The sequence below is a fragment of the Aedes albopictus genome, chromosome 3 (assembly GCF_035046485.1).
Source record: "Aedes albopictus strain Foshan chromosome 3, AalbF5, whole genome shotgun sequence".
In the NCBI taxonomy this organism is placed as follows: domain Eukaryota; kingdom Metazoa; phylum Arthropoda; class Insecta; order Diptera; family Culicidae; genus Aedes; species Aedes albopictus.
In genome coordinates, this window is record NC_085138.1 from 16,476,309 (window position 1) to 16,498,328 (window position 22,020).

The window sequence follows — 22,020 nt, forward strand, 5'->3', positions numbered from 1 at the left end:
CGAAAAAAATGTGGCAACACTGCACGTTAGCGCCGCTCTTTCGTCGTTGTCGTTTTCTCTCACATTCTCTCTTACTTTCGTTCTCGTGGTGTGCTGCGGGCTGCGGCGTCCGTCGTGGCGGTCGTCGCGCACCAACTTAAGCAGGCTGTTACACCTGTCGCTCGGGTGAAAAATGCTGGTCCGGATCACTAAATTGGCCATAATTCCGAAACGCCTTGACCGATCCGAATCATTTTCAATAGCAAACAATGCGGTAAAATTCCGGTTCGATTCGAGCTATAATCCGAAAAATCGGCCAATGGGAAGTGCCTTAAAAGTGAGTGAACTTATTTTGTTCACAGACACACATACATACACACATACAGACATCATCTCAATTCGTCGAACTGAGTTGATTGGTATATGCGACTTGACTCTCCGAGCCTTCTATCGAAAATTTTTTTTTTGAGTGAACATATAGCCTTTCAGTTCACTTAGGTGAACGAGAAAGGCAAAACATGAAACATTTTCACTAACACTATCCCCTATCAACACCAGTAACTTTCAATCCAGTTGATAAAAGTTGATGAAATTTTACAAGAAAGTGTCTCTGTAAGTATCATAACTGCTCACGAAGTTTCATAATTATCCTCACAGAACTTTGAATTGTAGCGGAAAAGAACCATCTAGTATGCGAATGAAAATTGGTGATGATTGTACAAAATCTTAAAAACGTCGTCTGTTTGTTTCTCATCCACAGTTAAAAGTAATGAATCGATTTTTATGAAATTTTGCACAAATAATAAACATACACCAAAGAGTTCTCAGTTAATTTTTGGAGAATTTTTATTGGTTCAGTACAGAGTTACTGCCGTACTATTGTGTCCCGATTATTGCGGATACAGGCTTTATTCGTGCGTGATAAATCGATTACGACACATACACTCCCGTTCAAAAGTTTGGGGTCATCCCCTCAAAAACATGTCATTTTTTTAGGCCCATATCTCCGCCAATTTGCGTCCGATTTTAAAACCCTAGGTTTCATTAAAAAGATAATAAGTCAAAGAAACTTTGAACATGATTTAAAAGAAACTTTTTCAAAAAAAACTGTATGAAAACTTAACCCAAAGTTGCCAAATTTTCTAAAAAATGAATATAAACTTACGGCAGTGTCGCTGGAAGTTAGGTCGACCAAATTTTAAGATGAGAGCAGTAATATGACCCATTTTCTATTAGCTTTCAACTGCTTTTTACAGAACTTAGCTAAAAAATCTAGAATAAGTGACGAAGATATCACCAAATCACTTTTCCATGTTTTACGAAAGTGACCCCAAACTTTTGGCCGATACATCATATTGAGGGGTGACCCCAAACTTTTGGTCGATGACATCAAGGATTAATTTACTTAATAACTTTTATTCTAGATTTTTTAGCTAAGTTCTGTAAAAAGCAGTTGAAAGCTAATAGAAAATGGGTCATATTACTGCTCTCATCTTAAAATTTGGTCGACCCAATTTCCAGCGACACTGCCGTAAGTTTATATTCATTTTTTAGAAAATTTGGCAACTTTGGGTTAAGTTTACATACAAAATTTTATGAAAAAGTTTCTTTTAAATCATGTTCAAAGTTTCTTTGACTTATTATCTTTTGAATGAAACCTAGGGTTTTGAAATCGGACGCAAATTGGCGGAGATATGGGCCTAAAAAAATGACATGTTTTTGAGGGGGTGACCCCAAACTTTTGAACGGGAGTGTATATAAGTAAAATATTGGCATGGATTCGTACACGGAACCGTTGATTGTGAGGCATATCCCTTACCTCTCAGCTATTTCACCGAGTTAGTAGGAAGGTGATAAATATGAAACTGCTTCTTAGATATCTGCTGGAATGGGTTTGTTGATACTTTCCGGTGCCAACCAGGGTGTGCATGGTGTGTGTGATAATTGTTGGAAAACGATGTAACCGATTGAGATTACGTTCGAAAATGAATGCAACACCAGAAATTACGCGCCTGGATATTACAAAATTATTTGCTGTGCAGATACTCTGGACCCGAAATGGAACCAAAAAAGCTTTGATCTGAGATAACGGTTCCGATGACCCACGCTAATATTACACTTATTGCTTTTTTTTGGCTGACCTGGAATATCCCTATAGTGTCTATAAATGACATTGTAGATGTCAAGAGCTTCACGAATTCCAATAGGTTACGCAATGCCTAATCAATGCCTATCAAGACACCTTTTGATATTCTTGACGCAGGCCAAATGAATACATATAATCGTAACCCATCTCCAAGTTCAGCTTTTAGAACAACTTACCTTACCTTACCGATCAGGCTAAGGCCGGGGTGGCCTCTGCTGTACATAGTAGCCGCTTCCGTTCCACTCGGTCCATGGCTGTTTGTCTCCAGTTCCGCACTCTGCGTAGGGTCCGCAGATCGTCCTCCACTTGGTCGACCCACCTAGCTCGCTGCGCTCCACGTCTTCTTGTACCGGTCGGATGACTCTCGAGAACCATTTTAGTCGGGTTGCTATCCGACATCCTGATGACGTGTCCCCCCACCGTAGCCTCCCGATTTTCGCGGTATGGACGATGGTTGGTTCTCTCAGCAGCTGATGCAGCTCGTGGTTCATTCGCCTTCTCCAAGTCCCGTCTTCCATCTGCACTCCGCCGTAGATGGTACGCAACACTTTCCGTTCGAAAACTCCAAGGGCGCGTTGGTCCTCTGCACGTAGAGTCCATGTTTCGTACCCATAGAGGACGACCGGTCTAATCAGCGTTTTGTAGATGGTTTACTTCGTGTTACGGCGAACTTTATTCGATCGTAGAGTTCTGCGGAGCCCAAAGTTAGAACGATTTCCTGCCACAATGCGCCTCTGAATTTCTCTGCTGGTGTCGTTGTCGGCGGTCACCAGTGAGCCCAAGTACACGAATTCTTCAACCGCCTCGATTTCATCACCGTCGATATAAATTCGGGGTGGCGAGCGCGGTGATTCCTCCCTGGAGCCCTTTGCCATCATGTACTTTGCCTTCGACACATTAATGACTAATCCGATTCGCCTGGCTTCACTCTTTAGTCGGATGTACGTTTCCGCCATCGTCTCAAATTTACGAGCAATAATATCAATATCATCGGCGAAACCAAGCAGCTGAACGGACTTCGTGAAAATCGTCCCACTCGTGTTTATCCCCGCTCTTCGTATTACACCCTCCAAAGCAATGTTGAACAGCAAGCACGAAAGACCATCACCTTGCCGTAACCCTCTGCGAGATTCGAAGGGACTCGAGAGTGTCCCTGATACTCGAACTACGCACATCACTCGATCCATCGTCGCCTTGATCAACCGTATCAGTTTATCCGGGAATCCTTATTCGTGCATAATCTGCCATAGCTGTTCTCGATCGATTGTATCATACGCCGATTTGAAATCGATGAACAAGTGATGTGTGGGCACGTTGTATTCGCGGCATTTCTGCAACACCTGGCGGATGGCGAACATCTGGTCCGTTGTAGCGCGTTCACCCATGAATCCAGCCTGATATTGCCCCACGAACTCTCTTGCAATCGGTGATAGACGGCGGCATAAAATTTGAGATAGTATCTTGTAGGCAGCGCTCAGTAGTGTGATTGCGCGGTAGTTCCCGCAATCCAACTTGTCGCCCTTTTTGTAGATGGGACACACGATACCTTCCATCCATTCCTCCGGTAATATTTCCTCCTCCCAAATCTTGGTAATGACCCAGTGTAGTGCTCTCACCAGTGCTTCTCCACCGTATTTAAGAATCTTGCTTGGTAGTTGATCTGCTCCAGCGGCTTTGTTGTTTTTCAACCGGCTTACCTCCTCCTCAATCTCTTGGAGGTCAGGGGCCGGAAGTCTTTCGTCTTGTACACATACTCCAAGATCTGTTACCACGCCACCTTCGGTACTTGCAACGTTGCCATTGAGGTGCTCATCGTAATGCTGCCGCCACCTCTCGACCACCTCACGCTCGCTCGTGAGAATATTTCCGTGGTTATCTCGGCACATGTCGGCTTGTGGCACAAAGCCTCTGCGCGAGCGGTTCAGCTTCTCGTAGAACTTTCGTGTGTCCTAAGTGCGGTATAGCTCTTCCATCGCTTCGCGATCTCGTTCTTCCTGCTGGCGCTTCTTCATCCGGAAGACTGAGTTCTGCCTGTTCCGCGCCTGTCTGTAACGTGCCTCATTCGCTTTCATACGGTGTTGCAGCATTCTCGCCCATGCTGCATTCTTCTCGTTTTTCAACTGTTTACATTCGCCGTCGTACCAGTCGTTTCTGTGATTCGGAGTCGCGAAGCCTAGTGCTGTAGCCGAGGTACTACCTATGGCGGATCGGATGTCTCTCCAGCCATCTTCAAGTGTAGCTGCGCCAAGCTGCTCTTCCGTTGGTAGGGCCACTGCTAACTGCTGCGCGTAGTCTTGAGCCACTTCTACGTTACGCAGCTGCTCGATGTTGAGTCGCGGCGTTCGACTTCGACGCGTGGTGATAACTGTCGAAAGTTTTGAGCGCATGCATACAGCTACTAAGTAGTGATCCGAATCTATATTCACACTGCGGTATGTGCGGATGTTGGTTATATCCGAGAAGAATTTACCGTCGATTAGAACGTGGTCGATTTGATTTTCTGTTTGATGGTCGGGTGATCTCCAGGTGGCTTTGTGGATATCTTTGCGGGGGAAGAAGGTGCTTCGGACTACAATACCACGATAGGCTGCAAAGTTTACGCATCGCTGGCCGTTATCATTCGATACGGCGTGCAGGCTGTTTCGCCCGATTACCGGTCTGTACATTTCCTCCCTTCCTACCTGCGCGTTCATGTCGCCGACAACGATTTTCACGTCACGCGGCGAGCAACCATCGTATGTTTGCTCTGACTGCGCGTAGAACGCTTCTTTCTCGTCATCAGGTCTCCCTTCGTGTGGGCAGTGGACGTTAATGATGCTGTAGTTTAAGAAACGGCCCTTAACTCTCAACATGCACATCCTTGCGTTGATCGGCTGCCACCCGCTCACACGTTGTCGCATCTTGCCCAACACTATAAATTCTGTTCCCAGTTCTTTGGTGCTGCCACAACTCTGGTAGAAGGTAGCCGCTCTATGCCCGCTTTTCCACACTTTCTGTCCAGTTCAACAAAGTTCCTGCAACGCCACGATGTCGAAGTTGCGGGGATGCAGTTCGTCGTAGATTATCCTGTCACATCCGACGAAACCTAGTGACTTGCAATTCCATGTTCCAAGTTTCCAATCGTAGTCTTTATTTCGTCGCGTGGGTCTTTGCCGATTGTATGGAGTCGTATTTTCTCCTATGTTATTCGCAATGGGGATTTTTACGGGTGGCTTATGGGCCTACGCCAACACTCCTGTCTCGCCGGAGGGCCATCGTGCCAGTTCTGTTTAACGTCCCAACCAACACTGGGACGACCACGCTGATGGGGCTACCACCTTGGATCTAGCTGGGCGTGGTGCAGCGTTTCTTACTCAGCCGCTGGATGCCAGAACAGACGCTGTTTGAGCCGCACCTCCTTGGTGAACAGACGCTCGGATCGTACCTTCTCAATCTAGCTGAAGTCAGAAGGACAACAGTGCCCAGGCTGCACTACTAGCTAAGCACACAACTCGTAGCTGGCGGTCTTTGTCATCGCTTGACCCGTGGAAGCATGAGGTAGGAGCTTATGAGGAACTTATGCAGCCCAAGCTTTTAGAACAACTGGTATCTCATATTTTTCTTTTTTCCACATTTAATGGTGTTCGGGATGTTGTAGGTTATCTATAAAGTTCCAAATACAAATATTCCCATTTTTCTCTAATAGAGGACTCAATTTGCAATAACTTTGCTGAAGACAGTATTCCGTTTTATCGAATGTATGAATTTGTACAGCCGTGTTGGGGTCATATATGACCCCTCCGGCTCCAAAGGGTTAAACCCTCTGCCTGGAACCTACTGCAACGACCCTGAGACCCGCTAGAACACCATTGAAACCTGTAGCACGCCCCTGAAATCTCTTGAAAACACCTAGAATGCTCATGAAGCCCCTTCTGACCTCTGATACCTCTGAAACACCAAGAATACTAATGCAACTGCGAAGATAATCAAAGCAATTACTTCCTTGAAAGCCTCTGAACGCCCTTGAAATACCCTATAACGCCCCTGAAACCCGTTGAATACGCTTAGTATACTCATCAAACTCCTAGAAGCACGCCAAGAATACACAATAGAGTTCTTGAAACCCTTCGAACGCTCCTGAAACTTATTGATAACCTGTGAAATTCCTTTGAAACCCCTGAAAATTCCGGATATCCTTGAAAACGCCCCTTGAAATCTTCTTTCACCTCTGAAATATCCCTGAAACCCCTCGTTACCCTCTGGAACGCCTTTGTTACACCTTGAAATACTCCTGGAACGCTTATGAAATTTCCTAGAACAACCCTGTAAAGCCTCTGAAAAACCAGTGGAATGCCCTTGAAGCCCCCAAAAACCCTGCCTGTTAATTACCTGAAATCTCCTGCGTCGTTTTTTTTGTTAACATCAAAGAATATGAGAAAATGGTTGAAGATTCTTGGAACAGTATAGTGCCTTGGTACATGGCTTAGATTGGCTAGTCCTGGTCCGCGGATAGAGCAGTTCGGAACCTAATCATAGAAAGAGTTGACAAAGTTGTCAAAGTTAAAGATGCAATGATTACTTTAAATGACCTGGATGTCAAAAGGTACAGGTAAACTGGAGATTCACAAAATTCCATACTGTTGGTTTACGGATGAGAGAATTCATACGCATACGACCTTCTCTATTTGTATTTATAAATCCACACCACAAAACCATATCTTTCCCAACCAAACAACCTCCAGCCCTACAGATTGCTTACCCCGTGTACTTCGTAGGAACTTCAGAACCAAGGGTGCCACAGTTGAACGTACACAGTTGAACGAATGGACAATCAACTCCCGTACCTCCCATGATACATGTTATAGGTGGTTACTTCCTGCACTAAAAGCCCGATAACGATGTAAATTTAAATTGCTCTCGACATGAGATTTAACCCATGAACAACCTCAACTGTGATACGAAGCGAACGCAGGAAAGGACTGCAACCACCATGCCACCACCGCCGCCGGTTTCCCGTTGATTAACGAAATGCAAATTAATTCATTTGGGCCAACTTATCAGCTCTCCATTGATAGGCATACCGGAACGGAACGTACACGTGGTGCCCCTTCAATGGGTGATAACATCTCGTCAATGTTCCCATCAGCCAGCCGGTTGTCGGCCAGCCAGATCCGTTCCGATCCGTTCCGTTTCTAGTCGGGCAGGGGGTTTAATTGAAAAATGAAAATTGACTCCCCCGGTCATGGGCAACGACGACGGTTGTCGGAACCATCATCGTCGTTGTCCTCGTCCTCGTCGTCAGACACGTTGGCCGTCCGGTCGCGATGGGCCGGAACATTGTTATCGACTTATACAGCTACACGGGCCGAACCTGATTTCATACAATAATGGGATTATGCAAATGTCGGCGGTGCAGGGATAATCCTTGCGGTGAAAGCCACCAACAGAAACGGAACCGGTGCCAATCGACCGTTTCGGAGAATGCTTCAATTATAAGCGGAATGTAATTTTCACGCTGGTGGCAAGTAACAGGAACGGGACAAATCGTGCGAATGGAGGTGTCACTGGCGAGAACTCGGTGGAGATTAACTTATGAAATTATGAATGCACGTTCTGTGCTGTGGATCTAATTGGATTACTTCTGTCGAAATTGTAACTATATAAACTGAGCAGAGATTCCCAGCAAATCGAGTCGTTCTTTGGTTCTAATGTAGGTCTGAAGTAGTTCGCCTTCGCTGCGATTTTCTTCAGCTCCTCTTGGATAAATAACATCAACTGTGGTGGTGTCAGTGTGATCAAAGTCCTCGGTACTTTTGTGACTTAAAGTGAATCCGTAAGCTAATAGTATGGCCTCGTACGGTGCGTGGATGGCTGCTCAGTCAGCAGGTGCAGTGGCCACCAATCTGACCGTGGTAGACAGAGTTCCGGCCGATATGCTGCACATGGTGGATGCCCATTGGTACCAGTTCCCGCCGATGAACCCATTGTGGCACTCGTTGCTGGGCTTTGCCATCGCCATCCTCTGCTTCATCTCGCTGGTCGGCAACGGAATGGTCATGTACATCTTCACCAACACCAGGACACTCCGAACCCCATCCAACCTGCTAGTGGTCAATCTAGCCTTCTCGGACTTCCTGATGATGTTTACCATGGGACCGCCGATGGTGATCAACTGCTACTACGAGACCTGGGTTTTCGGCCCTCTGGCTTGCGAGATCTACGGCATGTTTGGATCACTGTTCGGCTGTGTCTCGATCTGGACCATGACTATGATTGCGTTCGACCGTTACAATGTCATCGTGAATGGCCTTTCCGGCAAGCCTCTGACCAACAACGGTGCTTTGGCTCGCATCGCTGGAGTGTGGGTTGCTACCTTGGCGTGGACCTTGGCTCCATTCTTCGGCTGGAACCGTTACGTGCCGGAAGGAAACATGAGCGCTTGTGGAACTGATTATCTGACAGACACCTTCAGCAGCCGCTCGTACATCCTGGTGTACTCGATCTTCGTGTACTTCTCGCCATTGTTCCTGATCATTTACTCGTACACCTTCATCATCAAAGCCGTGTCTGCTCACGAGAAGAACATGCGTGAACAGGCCAAGAAGATGAACGTTGCCTCACTGCGATCGTCCGAGGCCCAGAACACCAGCACCGAAATGAAGCTGGCCAAGGTCGCCCTGGTCACCATCTCGCTGTGGTTCTTGGCGTGGACTCCGTATCTGATCATCAACTACACTGGCATCTTCAAGGCCTCGCCAATCAGCCCACTGGCCACCATCTGGGGTTCGCTGTTCGCCAAGGCCAACGCCGTGTACAACCCGATCGTGTACGGAATCAGCCATCCCAAGTACCGAGCTGCCCTATACCAGAAGTTCCCATCGCTATCCTGCACGGATCCTGCCGACGATACGCAGTCGGTCGCTTCTGGAACCACAACAGTTGTGTCTACTGAAAAGACGGAAACTGCTTAAGCCACATGGTGATGTTAAAACGGTTCATATATACTAATTATAGAGCTTTAAATATAGTGAGCAATTTTTAAGAATTACCATTTTATCATTCTCCCTGAAAAATTACCCTTCACAGACCCACAAAACATTTCAGCTGTTCAAAATCCAACAGCCTCTGAACATTTTTACTTCTCTAACTGGTCCATGTTTCCAAACTTCGACAACCACACAAACCATCTGCCAGTGAATCCAGTTATTTTACAAAATGCACCCATGAAAGGCGTCCTCGTCGTAGTCGTCACTCGCACGTGTCCTATTTGCATAACACGCAAGCCAGAACAGAACCACCCCAAACCGCGCCTCATATGGAAACTTTGTCCCATGTCCCCCAGAGACGGTGTAGCCCATTGCGGCATTGGCCCGTTGTTGTTGTTGCCGATTGGAAAGTTTAGGTCCCACGTGTTCCAACCACAGACCAAAAGCGAGAGAGAGAGTGGAACTGGGATTCGGTGTCGCCAACCATGGCAAAACCTTTCCGATCCGATTCAGCAATATGGGGAGAACCTTTCCCAATGCAAAGATGTGAGCTTTTGTATACACAACTTTTTTCCTCTGACTCCCTGCATTCCGACAGTAAAAGAAAAACTTTTGTGTTCATACAAAACGATCTCTGTTGACTGGCCTGGCGTTGCGTTCGTCTGACTGTCACAAAAGCGATATAAGCTGTTGTTGTTAAATTTTTCCTCATCTGATATTCCATTTGGTTCTGGAAGCGTTTTGCACATCTGACAGTGAACATGCATATTGAGCTGTTGATTACACACCAGGCAGGCACCTACCCTACATGCGGTGACACAGGGAGGATGGGGGTTGTTGGTTTGAGCGCATGCCGTTCTAGTTGAGTAAATATTTCACCAGGGGTGACATTTGCTCATAGATGAGCTTCAATTTGAAGCAGATGTGCGATTTTATGAGTAAACGTGTTTTTTCTCTAATATGCGGGCTTGTGAACTGTGAAGTTATTAAAAAAAAATCCTTGAAACTATCACTGGAGGATAATCTCGAGGTATCTCTGTAGGAAATCCTGAAGAGAATCCCTGGAGAAATTCTTAAAGAATTTACTGGAGGAATTTCTGGAGGAATTCCTGGAGGAATCCCTGGAGGAATCCCTGGAGGAATCCCTGGAGGAATCCCTGGAGGAATCCCTGGAGGAATCCCTGGAGGAATCCCTGGAGGAATCCCTGGAGGAATCCCTGGAGGAATCCCTGGAGGAATCCCTGGAGGAATCCCTGGAGGAATCCCTGGAGGAATCCCTGGAGGAATCCCTGGAGGAATCCCTGGAGGAATCCCTGGAGGAATCCCTGGAGGAATCCCTGGAGGAATCCCTGGAGGAATCCCTGGAGGAATCCCTGGAGGAATCCCTGGAGGAATCCCTGGAGGAATCCCTGGAGGAATCCCTGGAGGAATCCCTGGAGGAATCCCTGGAGGAATCCCTGGAGGAATCCCTGGAGGAATCCCTGGAGGAATCCCTGGAGGAATCCCTGGAGGAATCCCTGGAGGAATCCCTGGAGGAATCCCTGGAGGAATCCCTGGAGGAATCCCTGAAGGAATCCCTGGAGGAGTCCCTGGAGGAATCCCTGGAGGAATCCCTGGAGGAATCCCTGGAGGAATCCCTGGAGGAATCCCTGGAGGAATCCCTGGAGGAATCCCTGGAGGAATCCCTGGAAGAATTCCCGAAGGAATCCCTGAAAGAATTCCTGAAGGAATCCCTGGAAGAATTCCTGAAGGAATCCCTAGAGGAATTCCTAAAGAGATCCCTGAAAGAATTCCTGAATGAATCCCTGGAGGAATTCCTGAAGGAATCCCTGGAGGAATTCCTGAAGGAATCCCTGGAGGAATTCCTGAAGGAATCCCTGAAGGAATTCCTGAAGGAATCCCTGGAGGAATTCCTGAAGGAATCCCTGGAGGAATTCCTGAAGGAATCCCTGGAGGAATTCCTGAAGGAATCCCTGGAGGAATTCCTGAAGGAATCCCTGGAGGAATTCCTGAAGGAATCCCTGGAGGAATTCCTGAAGGAATCCCTGGAGGAATCCCTGAAGGAATCCCTGGAGGAATCCCTGGAGGAATCCCTGGAGGAATCCCTGGAGGAATCCCTGGAGGAATCCCTGGAGGAATCCCTGGAGGAATCCCTGGAGGAATCCCTGGAGGAATCCCTGGAGGAATCCCTGGAGGAATCCCTGGAGGAATCCCTGGAGGAATCCCTGGAGGAATCCCTGGAGGAATCCCTGGAGGAATTCTTGAAGGAATCCCTGGAGGAATCCCTGGAGGAATCCCTGGAGGAATTCCTGAAGGAATCCCTGGAGGAATTCCTGAAGGAATCCCTGGAGGAATTCCTGAAGGAATCCCTGGAGGAATCCCTGAAGAAATCCCTGGAGGAATTCCTGAAGGAATCCCTGGAGGAATCCCTGAAGGAATCCCTGGAGGAATCCCTGGAGGAATCCCTGGAGGAATTCCTGGAGGAATCCCTGGAGGAATCCCTGGAGGAATCCCTGGAGGAATTCTCGAAGGAATCCCTGGAGGAATCCCTGGAGGAATTCCTGGAGGAATTCCTGGAGGAATTCCTGGAGGAATTCCTGGAGGAATTCCTGGAGGAATTCCTGGAGGAATTCCTGGAGGAATTCCTGGAGGAATTCCTGGAGGAATTCCTGGAGGAATCCCTGGAGGAATTCCTGGAGGAATCCCTGGAGGAATTCCTAGAGGAATCCCTGGAGGAATTCCTGGAGGAATCCCTGGAGGAATTCCTGGAGGAATCCCTGGAGGAATTCCTGGAGGAATTCCTGGAGGAATCCCTGGAGGAATTCCTAGAGGAATCCCTGGAGGAATTCCTAGAGGAATCCCTGGAGGAATTCCTGAAGGAATCCCTGGAGGAATTCCTGGAGGAATCCCTGGAGGAATTCCTGGAGGAATCCCTGGAGGAATTCCTGGAGGAATCCCTGGAGGAATTCCTGGAGGAATCCCTGGAGGAATCCCTGGAGGAATCCCTGGAGGAATCCCTGGAGGAATTCCTGGAGGAATTCCTGGAGGAATTCCTGGAGGAATTCCTGGAGGAATTCCTGGAGGAATTCCTGGAGGAATTCCTGGAGGAATTCCTGGAGGAATTCCTGGAGGAATTCCTGGAGGAATTCCTGGAGGAATTCCTGGAGGAATTCCTGGAGGAATTCCTGGAGGAATTCCTGGAGGAATTCCTGGAGGAATTCCTGGAGGAATTCCTGGAGGAATTCCTGGAGGAATTCCTGGAGGAATTCCTGGAGGAATTCCTGGAGGAATTCCTGGAGGAATTCCTGGAGGAATTCCTGGAGGAATTCCTGGAGGAATCCCTGGAGGAATTCCTGGAGGAATTCCTGGAGGAATCCCTGGAGGAATTCCTGGAGGAATCCCTGGAGGAATTCCTGGAGGAATTCCTGGAGGAATCCCTGGAGGAATTCCTGGAGGAATCCCTGGAGGAATTCCTGGAGGAATCCCTGGAGGAATTCCTGGAGGAATCCCTGGAGGAATCCCTGGAGGAATCCCGTGAGGAATCCCTGGAGTAATCCCTGGAGGAATCCCTGGAGGAGTCCCTGGAGGAATTCTTGGAGGATCGGCTACTGCACTGATTATTGAGTACGTCCTCCATTTGACCTCCCCCTGCCTTAGTTCTTCGTGTCGTTCAGGTGCTCATTGAAGATCAGCTTCCACCATTCAATCACCTCACGTCCGCCCGTCAAGAGGCTTTCGTACTTATTATTGCATACTTTTGCTCGCAGCTGTGGGACACGAGCTTCTGATAGAACAACCTCGCACTCGCTATTTCCGCTTCTATTTGTATCGTTCTCGTTCCACCGGGTTACATGCTGCAGCATTACCGCATGCACGACGTACATCTCCGCCAAATTCACTCTTTACTGCTCGCAGCACTATTCGTTCCGTCGACTACGTTACATGTGGCCGTCAAACGGCCACCAACTTATAACGAGACTCTGCGTATCGCCGACCGTGTGTTTGATTAAAATTTGAAGGGAAAATTAAAAGCTAATTTCAATATAGGTATGTATGGAATAACAATTCATATTGCTATTTTCAAGCAAGTTCAAAAACCGTCTGACAGAGACATCATCCGATCCGATCAATACCTGCCATCACGTCGCGTCGCGTCATCCTCTCCATCATAAATTGAAAACGATGCACTTGAATTGAAGCGCCACAATCGCAGCCAGCAGAATGGAATTATTGCCATTCCGATAACGACAACGGAAAGAAATTTTCCCATCTTTTGTCACACTGACAATCACATTCACACAATCGCATATCCTGCTGGGCGGCTGCTTGCTGCACACCGTTGCGTTGCGCTATTGGATTCCCTTCCGAGACAAACCGGTGCGGCGCGGCGGCAGTACCTAGCACCTATACGGCTCGTGGTCTCCTGAGTCCTGAGGATGCGAGTGGATGGTGGGTGGCTGCCTGTCTGACACCAATCGAGACACGTCTGACACCGATCCTAGGGCGCGGCGCGGGGGAAGTGCAGGATCGAACAACATGATTCGAGTGGGTCGGTGGGTGGAAAACGTGGCACGGTGAACAATACCTCCCTTTCTTTCTCTTCCCACACAGCTTGGGTACTAGAGCATTTCCAACAAAGCAAATAAGCTCTAGCTGGAAAATGAAAGAAAAAAAGCTTGTGGGGATTTTTTTTCTTCCGGCGTGCTTGAGGCAACTTCTTCGAGTGGGTTCTGTCAAACGCAAACTCTTGAGATTGTCTTGTGCAGATACCGTATGTGTAATATGTACGAGAGTGGCAAATGAATTGAAATGGGAGACGTGAAGTGCAATTGGGTTGATGAATTAATGATGTTGTCATGTGAGTGGTAGAAATCTTGTTGTTATCGTGAAGCGGAAGAAAGTTTGAAATCGTGGTTGAGTGGAGTAGGAAGGGTCTGAATAAATTTGAGCAGTATTATTGCACAATACAATCTTGAAAGGTCCTTTACCTTCCCTTCATGTAGAACCAGGCCACAGTGAATCGCTGTGTACAAGGATCAAATGTCAAACAAAACTTATTGATCTGAATTCTTAAGAACATATGAAAATCACGAAATCTATCGTAAGTTTTCGTAAAGTAAATTAAGCACCGCTCAGAAGTTGTATCTCAAGCTTTCGCGTAACGTCCCAGACAACCAGTAATCGTAAAAGCTGTTACATAAGATGATGAAGTGGAGGCCATATGCGTACATGCCTCCATTTAGGCGCATGTAAAATGTACGCATATTGCCTCCACTTTGACCCTCTACTTCCCATGGTTGCACTAGAGCACCATCGGTTTTCGGCGAACTCGAGACAAATGGAATTAGATGAATATGATGCAATAATTTTATAAATATGGTTGTAACCTCATAAAGTTGATCCAACTACTAACTGCTTGTTTCATTAGTGGAACTATTGATAAACAATCAAAAACCTATTGATTTACAACCAACAATTTTTTCATTGATTTTGAAAAATAGCCAATCTGAAATAACTTTTGTTCAAGCACTTTTTTCGGAAACGCTTTTCAGTATAGATATAGTCGTTCAAAGTCGTGGGAAGGAAAGGGTTAACATCTTATGCAACATCTTATACGATCACTGGTTGACTGGGGTGTCTATGGGTCTCCTCCACTCACTGGAGTATATGTTATCCTTCACCCATTTTACCTTTAGCTCGATTAACTGTTCGTAGATGCTACTTCAGTACCGCCATCTTCAGGTGGGCACCTAGGATTCCTTCCCAAGCGAACTATATCCACAATCCAGTGGAAGTCCGTCCAAAAGGGGGAAGGGGTGGAGTTTGGGTGTAAACACCCTCCCCCATTACCGACGCTCCGTATACTACCCAGACAACCAATTTGCAAGTATAATGAAGTTTTCATGTTATACGAACTTTTATGCGGTGAAGTTACATCGCATAAGATGCAGTAAAAGTGCCTTATGCGTACAAAAGTGTAGGCGTTATACGTGCATTGACGGAACAATAATAACGCTACATGACTTGAAGCGATATCTTATGCGATGCACGGTGTGCACTATTACGACGTTATGTGGTATCTTATGCGACTTTATAATATTCGAAAAAGAAAAACAGTTCTTGTCACCTTTGGATTATCGAGCTACACTTCACACTTAACACCAAACACTACTTGTGAAACACAATGGCTAATTGTCATGACATTCTAACTCACTTCAGTATTTGTTGGAATGCACTTGATTTCCCTGCGTTGTACGTGTTCGGCAGGCTATCTGGAGCTCAATATGTCGAAGCGTGATTTCCCGCAAAGTTATCACTACCCCTCTATTGCTATCAAAACCCATTGTCAATTATCAGGTCAGCAAATCAAAAATGATGGCTTTGTAACTTGATTTGTCACCATAATGATGACTGATCACTTTCTTGTAGCTTTTTGGAACTCCAAGAACACCTCTATCATTGTTATCACGAATGACATCGCAATATGCCAACGTTAACGATTCCAGCTTATGCGAGTTTGTATGCACATTTTAACGAGTTTATTTTTACTTTTATGCGATTCAGTTTATACACCAATGCGAGATAAACTGACATAATAGGAAAAGTACCAAGCAAAGTCGTATAACCATCGCAGTACGTAATTATGCGAATTCGGTTGACACTTTGCGAGTTTGCTCGCACACTTTTGCGAATGAGCAAAGTTCGTCGCAATAAAACATCAGAAAATCGTCTACTACGATGTTGTCATGCATTATAAAAGTTGATTTGCACTCTTATATGATTTTATCAAGTACAAAAAAATTGTCCCTCAGCCGTACAGATATGCAATAGTGACTTGAAATAATCCTTTATACGATGTACAGCGTGCATCCTTATGCGATGCCTGGTTGTCTGGGTAGGCGCCCCTCCGCCTTTTGTACATCAGGAATGCCGGCAGTATGTTTTTGGTTACTGTATACTGGTCTTGCTTTGTAATTGGTACATAACTGAGATGGTACATACATGTTCTGGTAACTTCACAAAAGTGAGCATTCCATCTTCTTAGTAAGGTCGAGTGAAACTGACTTATTACTGAAACGATGGACCTGATTCGTACCTAGCCTAGGTAACTAACTGGGTGGAAGTAGGTTTAGATAAACACCCCTGATTAGCGCCAATCCGGCTCTGCGTTCAGCCCCCATAAGGGCCTGGGCCAACCCTCGGGTGGCCTTCCTGCTTGCATAGATAACCACCAGGATCATTGGCAACTACTTCAATGGCAGTGAGGGATAGTGGCTCTTAGAAGGACCCAGCAGAAATAACTACTTCATCCATAAAACATGTGATCAAGAGTGGAGAGGCAGAGGGAACGGCGCTGAACCCGTTCACGCGAGGAATGCGAGATCGCCTCTACGAGGGGCTGGTGTACCCACCAGTGAGCAGGCGGTAGGAAGTTTAACAGGAGAAGCACGAGGCGCCGCAGCGCCGGACGAGGACCTCACGCGGACGCTGAAACACATCTGAAGCGGTCTATCAAAGATGTTGGTAGTTGCCGGACAGCTGGACACGCTGATCGGCTACACGAGTGGACGGAAGTACATCAGCAAGGACCTGAAACAGGATTTGCTGAAGCTCCACGAATCACTGGCTCTGGCCAAGAAGGAGTATGATGCCCTGGTCGGAAAGCGGACTACGGCTGATGCGAGCAGGGAGGAGCGGCCAATCCAAATGGATAGCTTCCTCTTTGCTAGCAACGCAACGATGCAGCACGATACCATGCAGTTCGCCGGAGCTTTAGTGGTCCACAGGGAGCAAGAAGCGTACGACAGAGGCGGGCAGACAGCCGAAGAGGAAGAAAGGGACGGCCAGCACGAGTAACCAAGCTGCCAAGTCTTTTGAGAAACGAGCAAGGAGCAGGCAAACCAAGCTCCGAGATGTCAATCGTAAGAGAAACGGTGGCCAACCGGACCAAGGGAAAGAGAACCCTTGGATTACGGTGGGAAAGAAGAAGGTAGTGAGAAAGTGAAGGTACCTAGCTGAGCAACGCGCTGGTCTTCAAAACCGAGATGCTGAGGGCCATGCGAGGTGAAAATCGTCTCTTACTGCTGGGCGCGGATGTAAAAAGCATACGTTGTACCAGGACTGGAGAGATGATGCTAGAGCTAAAGGGGGTGGTCAAGAAGGGTATATCTTACAAGAGGAGCTCAGGAGATAAGTAGCTCAGGATAAGTAGCTAACGGATAAGTAGCTCAGGAAGTACCGGAAAAGTGTAGGTGAGAGCCCTAACGGCAGAGGCGACTCTCCAGTGTAAAAACCTTAACTAGATCACCGACGCAGAGGAGCTCGCTGCCGCACTGAAGCAGTAGTGCGAGGTAGTGCATCGATCCGTCTGCGGAAGGGCGTGGCAGGCAAGCAGATCACCTCGATCTTGCTCCCTGTAGGGAAGGCGACTTCAGTCGGCAAGATCAGGGTTGTCCGGTCCGTGTGCCCGCTTATCAGCTACGAGCCGCCAGAGGCGTACTTCAAGTTCTTCGAGCAAGGACAAAAGTCGAAGACGTGTGAAGACCTTGACATGAGTTAACGCTGCAGGAAGTGCGGAGTGGAAAGCCACATCGCCAGGGAGTGCAACTCGGCACCAAAATGCCTAATTTTTACGGAGAATAAGAGCAGCGTGGAAGTCGAATCAATTGACGAATATGCAGGTGCACGCGTTGACCGTGCGGTCACCGGGAATTTGTCATCCGACTAAAAAGACGACTAAAACCTTCCCTGTTAAAACTACCACTCTTTATTCAAATTTCTTCTTATATATATACTTAAATTTTAACCTACATTCCCCCCCTCTAGACTAACTTAAATTCTACTACCTTACATGGAGTTTCTCTTGTGGCACTCACTCTCTTAATTTTTAGTACAACATAATGGTACAACTTAGGTGAGAGAAAACCCAACTCTCTCACCTGACGTCCGGTTGGATACGTCTAATAGGATTTGTATGCCAGTTTGTGTGTACTCTCACATGCTTTATTCGTTACCCCGGTAGTTATACTTCCGCATGCCATAATTAAACTAGACCAAGAACAGACAGAATTTGTGGGTCAAGTTTAGTATCGCAGGCGTAAGCGAGTATTAGACTACCGGGGTTTACAGTATTGTTATGCTTGCAACGCTTTAGTTTAAGATTTGGCCTGAATACTTTTGGCCTTTATTTAACTACCGGGGTTTACAGTATTATTGTTCTGAGCCTATGGTTGGTTCACAGGTTACACAGCAAAACCTGATCCACTGTGAAGTCGCACAACAGTTGCTGTGGCAGTCAGTCTCGGAGTCAAGCACAGACATCGCCCTACTATCGGACCCATATCGCATCCCTCCCGATAACGGGAACTGGGTACTACAGCAGCTATTACGTCCCTAACTGATGGCCGATAGACAGGTTCTTGTCTATGCTGGAATCGCTATCAAGCGCACTAGTGGGATTGAGTCCCGTATCAGGTATCAGGTATACAGCTCAAGCGTGGATGTCTTAACCTTCAGTAGGAACAGTGCAGCGTCCATCATTGATGTAACTTTCTAGAGCCCGGGTCTTAACCCTAACTTGGATTGGAAGGTCGACGATCAGTGCACGTGCACGTACAGCGATCATCTCTGAAGCACGGAGGAAGACAGCCACAGCCAAAGGTCATCGACAGCCATCGCGGATGGTGACCTCGTGCTTTGATCAGCCTAAATTTGTGGAGCAGTTACTTATGGAGGGTTACACCGGCGATCTGCCCAGCGATGATCTAGTCGTATCCCTAAGCCGTGTATGCGACGCTGCAATGCCAAGGCAATCCCTACCCAGAAATGGACGCAAACCGGTATACCGGTAATGTCCAGAAACCGCAAAACTCCACGCAACCTGCCTAAGAGCTAGGAGGAGGATGCTAAGAACTCGCACCGATGACGATAGAGTGGAGCGAATTGAGGCCTACAGGGCGGCTTAACTGACCCTGAACAAAGATTAAGCCGCTTCGGAAATCTCTGCCAGGCGGCCAAGCCGGCCCCTTGCGGTGATCCCTACAGAGTAGTCATGACCGAAACGAAGAGCGCGTCAGAACCCTTAGAACGCTCCTCCGAAATACTGCAGAAGATCGTGGAAATGTTGTTCCCGCGCCGTGATTCAAGACCATGGGCCTTGTTCCCTATGTCCAAATCGAAGTCGCTTGAGTTGAACAAGGCTCCTGGTCTAGATAGTATTCCGAGAGTAGGCATCAAGACGGCTATCGAGGCTAACCCTGACATGTTCAGAGTTCAGAATAGCTATGCAGATTTGCCTAAGCATTCGAGAATTTACGGAGAGGTGGAAACGGCAACTATCGGTTGTACTCTTGGTTGTACTGCTCAAACACGGGAAGCCACCTGATGACCCGTCGGCATACAAACCTATCTGCCTTCTGGACACCGCCGGAAAACTGTAAAAGCGGATCATTTTGACGAGGCTGATGGTCTTTACCGCGAAGCCAGATAACTCTGGGCTTTAACTAGTTCGGTTTCCAGAAGGGTTGATCGACGGTGGACACTACATATTAGAGCTGTAACCAACGGCTGAGATAGCACTCCAAATGAAGATAAGGTCGTCACGCTGGACGTAAAAAATGAGTTTAATAGCGTCACCTGGGCCGCCAGCGAGAACGCCATACACCACTTAGGAGTACCGGATAGCCTATGCCGGATACTGAAGAGCTACTTTCAGAATGGGGTGATAATCTATGACACCGAGGAAGGCAAGAGGAGCTATAAGGAGCTATACCTAAGGATTCCATTTTGGGCCTGGTGCTATGGAATGCGGATTATGATGGCGTATTGAGGCTGACACTTCCACCAGGCGATCTTTGTTCAAAAAATTTGACAAACGATTCGGAAGTTATAATCATTTATTATGACCTTTATCTAGATCTTTTAAGTTTGTATATCTTCAGATTTTCTGAGTAGGTATGCTTTTTCTACCAACCAATGCAATACCAAAGAAACGTGATGCCAAATTACATCATTCTGGACATTATCCATAACAGTCCAAGCTAACGTTTTTGCTCGCACAAATTTGCATCGACTTCCCTCCCAAGAGGCCAGCTTCAAACTCGAAAGCAAACCTTAACTAGATAACCTAATTATCTGCTGACCCAAATTCTCATCAACCACAACGCCATCCAGCCAGTCAGCCATCCTGCACCGCCGCAGTGCCTACAACAGACAGACAGACAGGATATGCACCCGGGAAGACGACACACGATTCCCGAGTTCGCCGCATGAGTTCAAAGGGACCTTTGCGGTTGTGCGGTTGTACGTTCTGTATGTATGTTCGTGTCCTGTCCATATCGTCGTCGGTCGTCGGTCGTCGGTCGTCGGTCGCTTTCAGTATGGTATGGTGGTGGTGCAGCAGCGCAAAAAAGAGCAAACCTTACGCCATTTAATGCACTCCACATTCTTGCTGCTCGCACAGCAGTTGTTCCTGTCACATACACACAACCAACACACACATGTGCCATCGCATGGCTCTCCATGGGGAGGACGATGAGTGATTGTGGCACGGCATCGCACTTGACACATTTGCATCCCGCAGCGAACGCAGGCGAAATTTAGATAGCGGATTGCGGAAACGGGACATCAAGGTATGTGGGGGAAAAAATGGGGGATCAATGCACTTAAAAGTCTCTCTTATCTAATGTAAAGCACAAAAGATGTAGCGAACGTGGTCTGATATTATACTTCTACAAAACCCACCTACCACCCTCCCCCCCCTAAATCAGCAAATGTTAGTTCTCTTTTTGTTTTTAAAAACAGAAGTTAAACCATGAGTCCCGATATAGTAGTTAAGACATCTCTCGGAACTCTTAAATGATCGAATTCAGTAATATAAAAGTTACCAAGAATACTCGGATATGGTACTCTCTACATAGACATATATGGACTTCGTCTGACTCAATACTGAGTGCTTTTCCCACTTCTCCGGTATAAGAAAGCATATCTACTTAAGGCGAAACTGGAAGCATTTCCTCATTTTATTGGTTTTTGATTTTTTATTAAATAACGAAGCCATATTTTCAAAATCGGTTTTCGTGCACATGTAGAGCATGGACCAAGGTATCTTCTGATTTATTTTTGCGGTGGAAAAAGTTTTACATTTTTGCAGAAACCATTTTTTGTGAAATTTCATTCAAAAATGGTTTATGCAAAAACGAAAAATATTTTCCACCACGAAAAAAAAATCAGGAGATACCTTGATCCATACTCTACAAGTGTACGAAAACCGATTTTGAAAATATTACTCGTTATTTTATAAAAAATCAAAAACCAAAAAGTGAAGAAATGGATCCAGTTTCGCCTTAACCCACGCCGATCCAAGATGACAGAAGCTTGATCAAAGTACTTTTCTGAAGCAAATGCCACAAAGTTGTTAAGGAAAATCACAGCGCAAGCAAACGCGATACACGAGGACACCATCAACGGCGGGAAGTGTGCGGTTCATTTTTGTCAATTAGACGAGATTAGTTTCGTTTGTGTCTGTTTTTCTTTCGCCTCTCGAGCGAAAGCCGAGTGCACAAGCATGTATGAAGAAAAATATGTGGCGTAACTAGTTTTCGGACCCGCAATCAGAGGCCAAGGTTGATTGTGTTGTATTTTGATTAGCTTTGAATCTGGAAATGTATAAAACTGAAATTTCAGTTCTTAAAACAAGTTCTAGATCAGAGAAGATTTGCATCTTCAAAAAATGATATGTTGCCCGAAAAATTTCCATAAAATTTCGTTGTTTTCGGCCAATGTGACCTACATGATGTTGGCATTGGAAGTGCCATGCAGGAGGTGGATTCTTCCAGTGAAAGGAAAGAATTTGTAAGTTTCATGAAAAAATAATATTTTCGTAAATCCGATCTGCCATGCTGCACAAAACTTGTGTATTTTTTTTAACAT

At 46.6% G+C, this 22,020-nt stretch overlaps 2 protein-coding genes across 3 annotated transcripts in view; one reads left to right on the plus strand and one right to left on the minus strand.

Annotated features, from left to right (window-relative positions):
• LOC115268734 (uncharacterized) overlaps window positions 1–22,020 on the minus strand; it is a 514,127-nt gene that overhangs the window by 434,082 nt on the left and 58,025 nt on the right. The gene's annotated exons all lie outside the window — the stretch shown is intronic.
• LOC109418231 (opsin-1-like) lies at window positions 7,784–9,131 on the plus strand. The gene has a single exon (XM_019692389.3). It carries the CDS (start codon window positions 7,951–7,953, stop codon window positions 9,073–9,075), a length of 1,125 nt encoding a protein of 374 aa, XP_019547934.3. The 5' UTR covers window positions 7,784–7,950; the 3' UTR covers window positions 9,076–9,131.

What these genes read in the sequence shown, in the direction of transcription:
- LOC109418231 (XM_019692389.3), top strand. Translation starts at nt 7,951, where the DNA reads ATGGCCTCGTACGGTGCGTGGATGGCTGCTCAGTCAGCAGGTGCAGTG.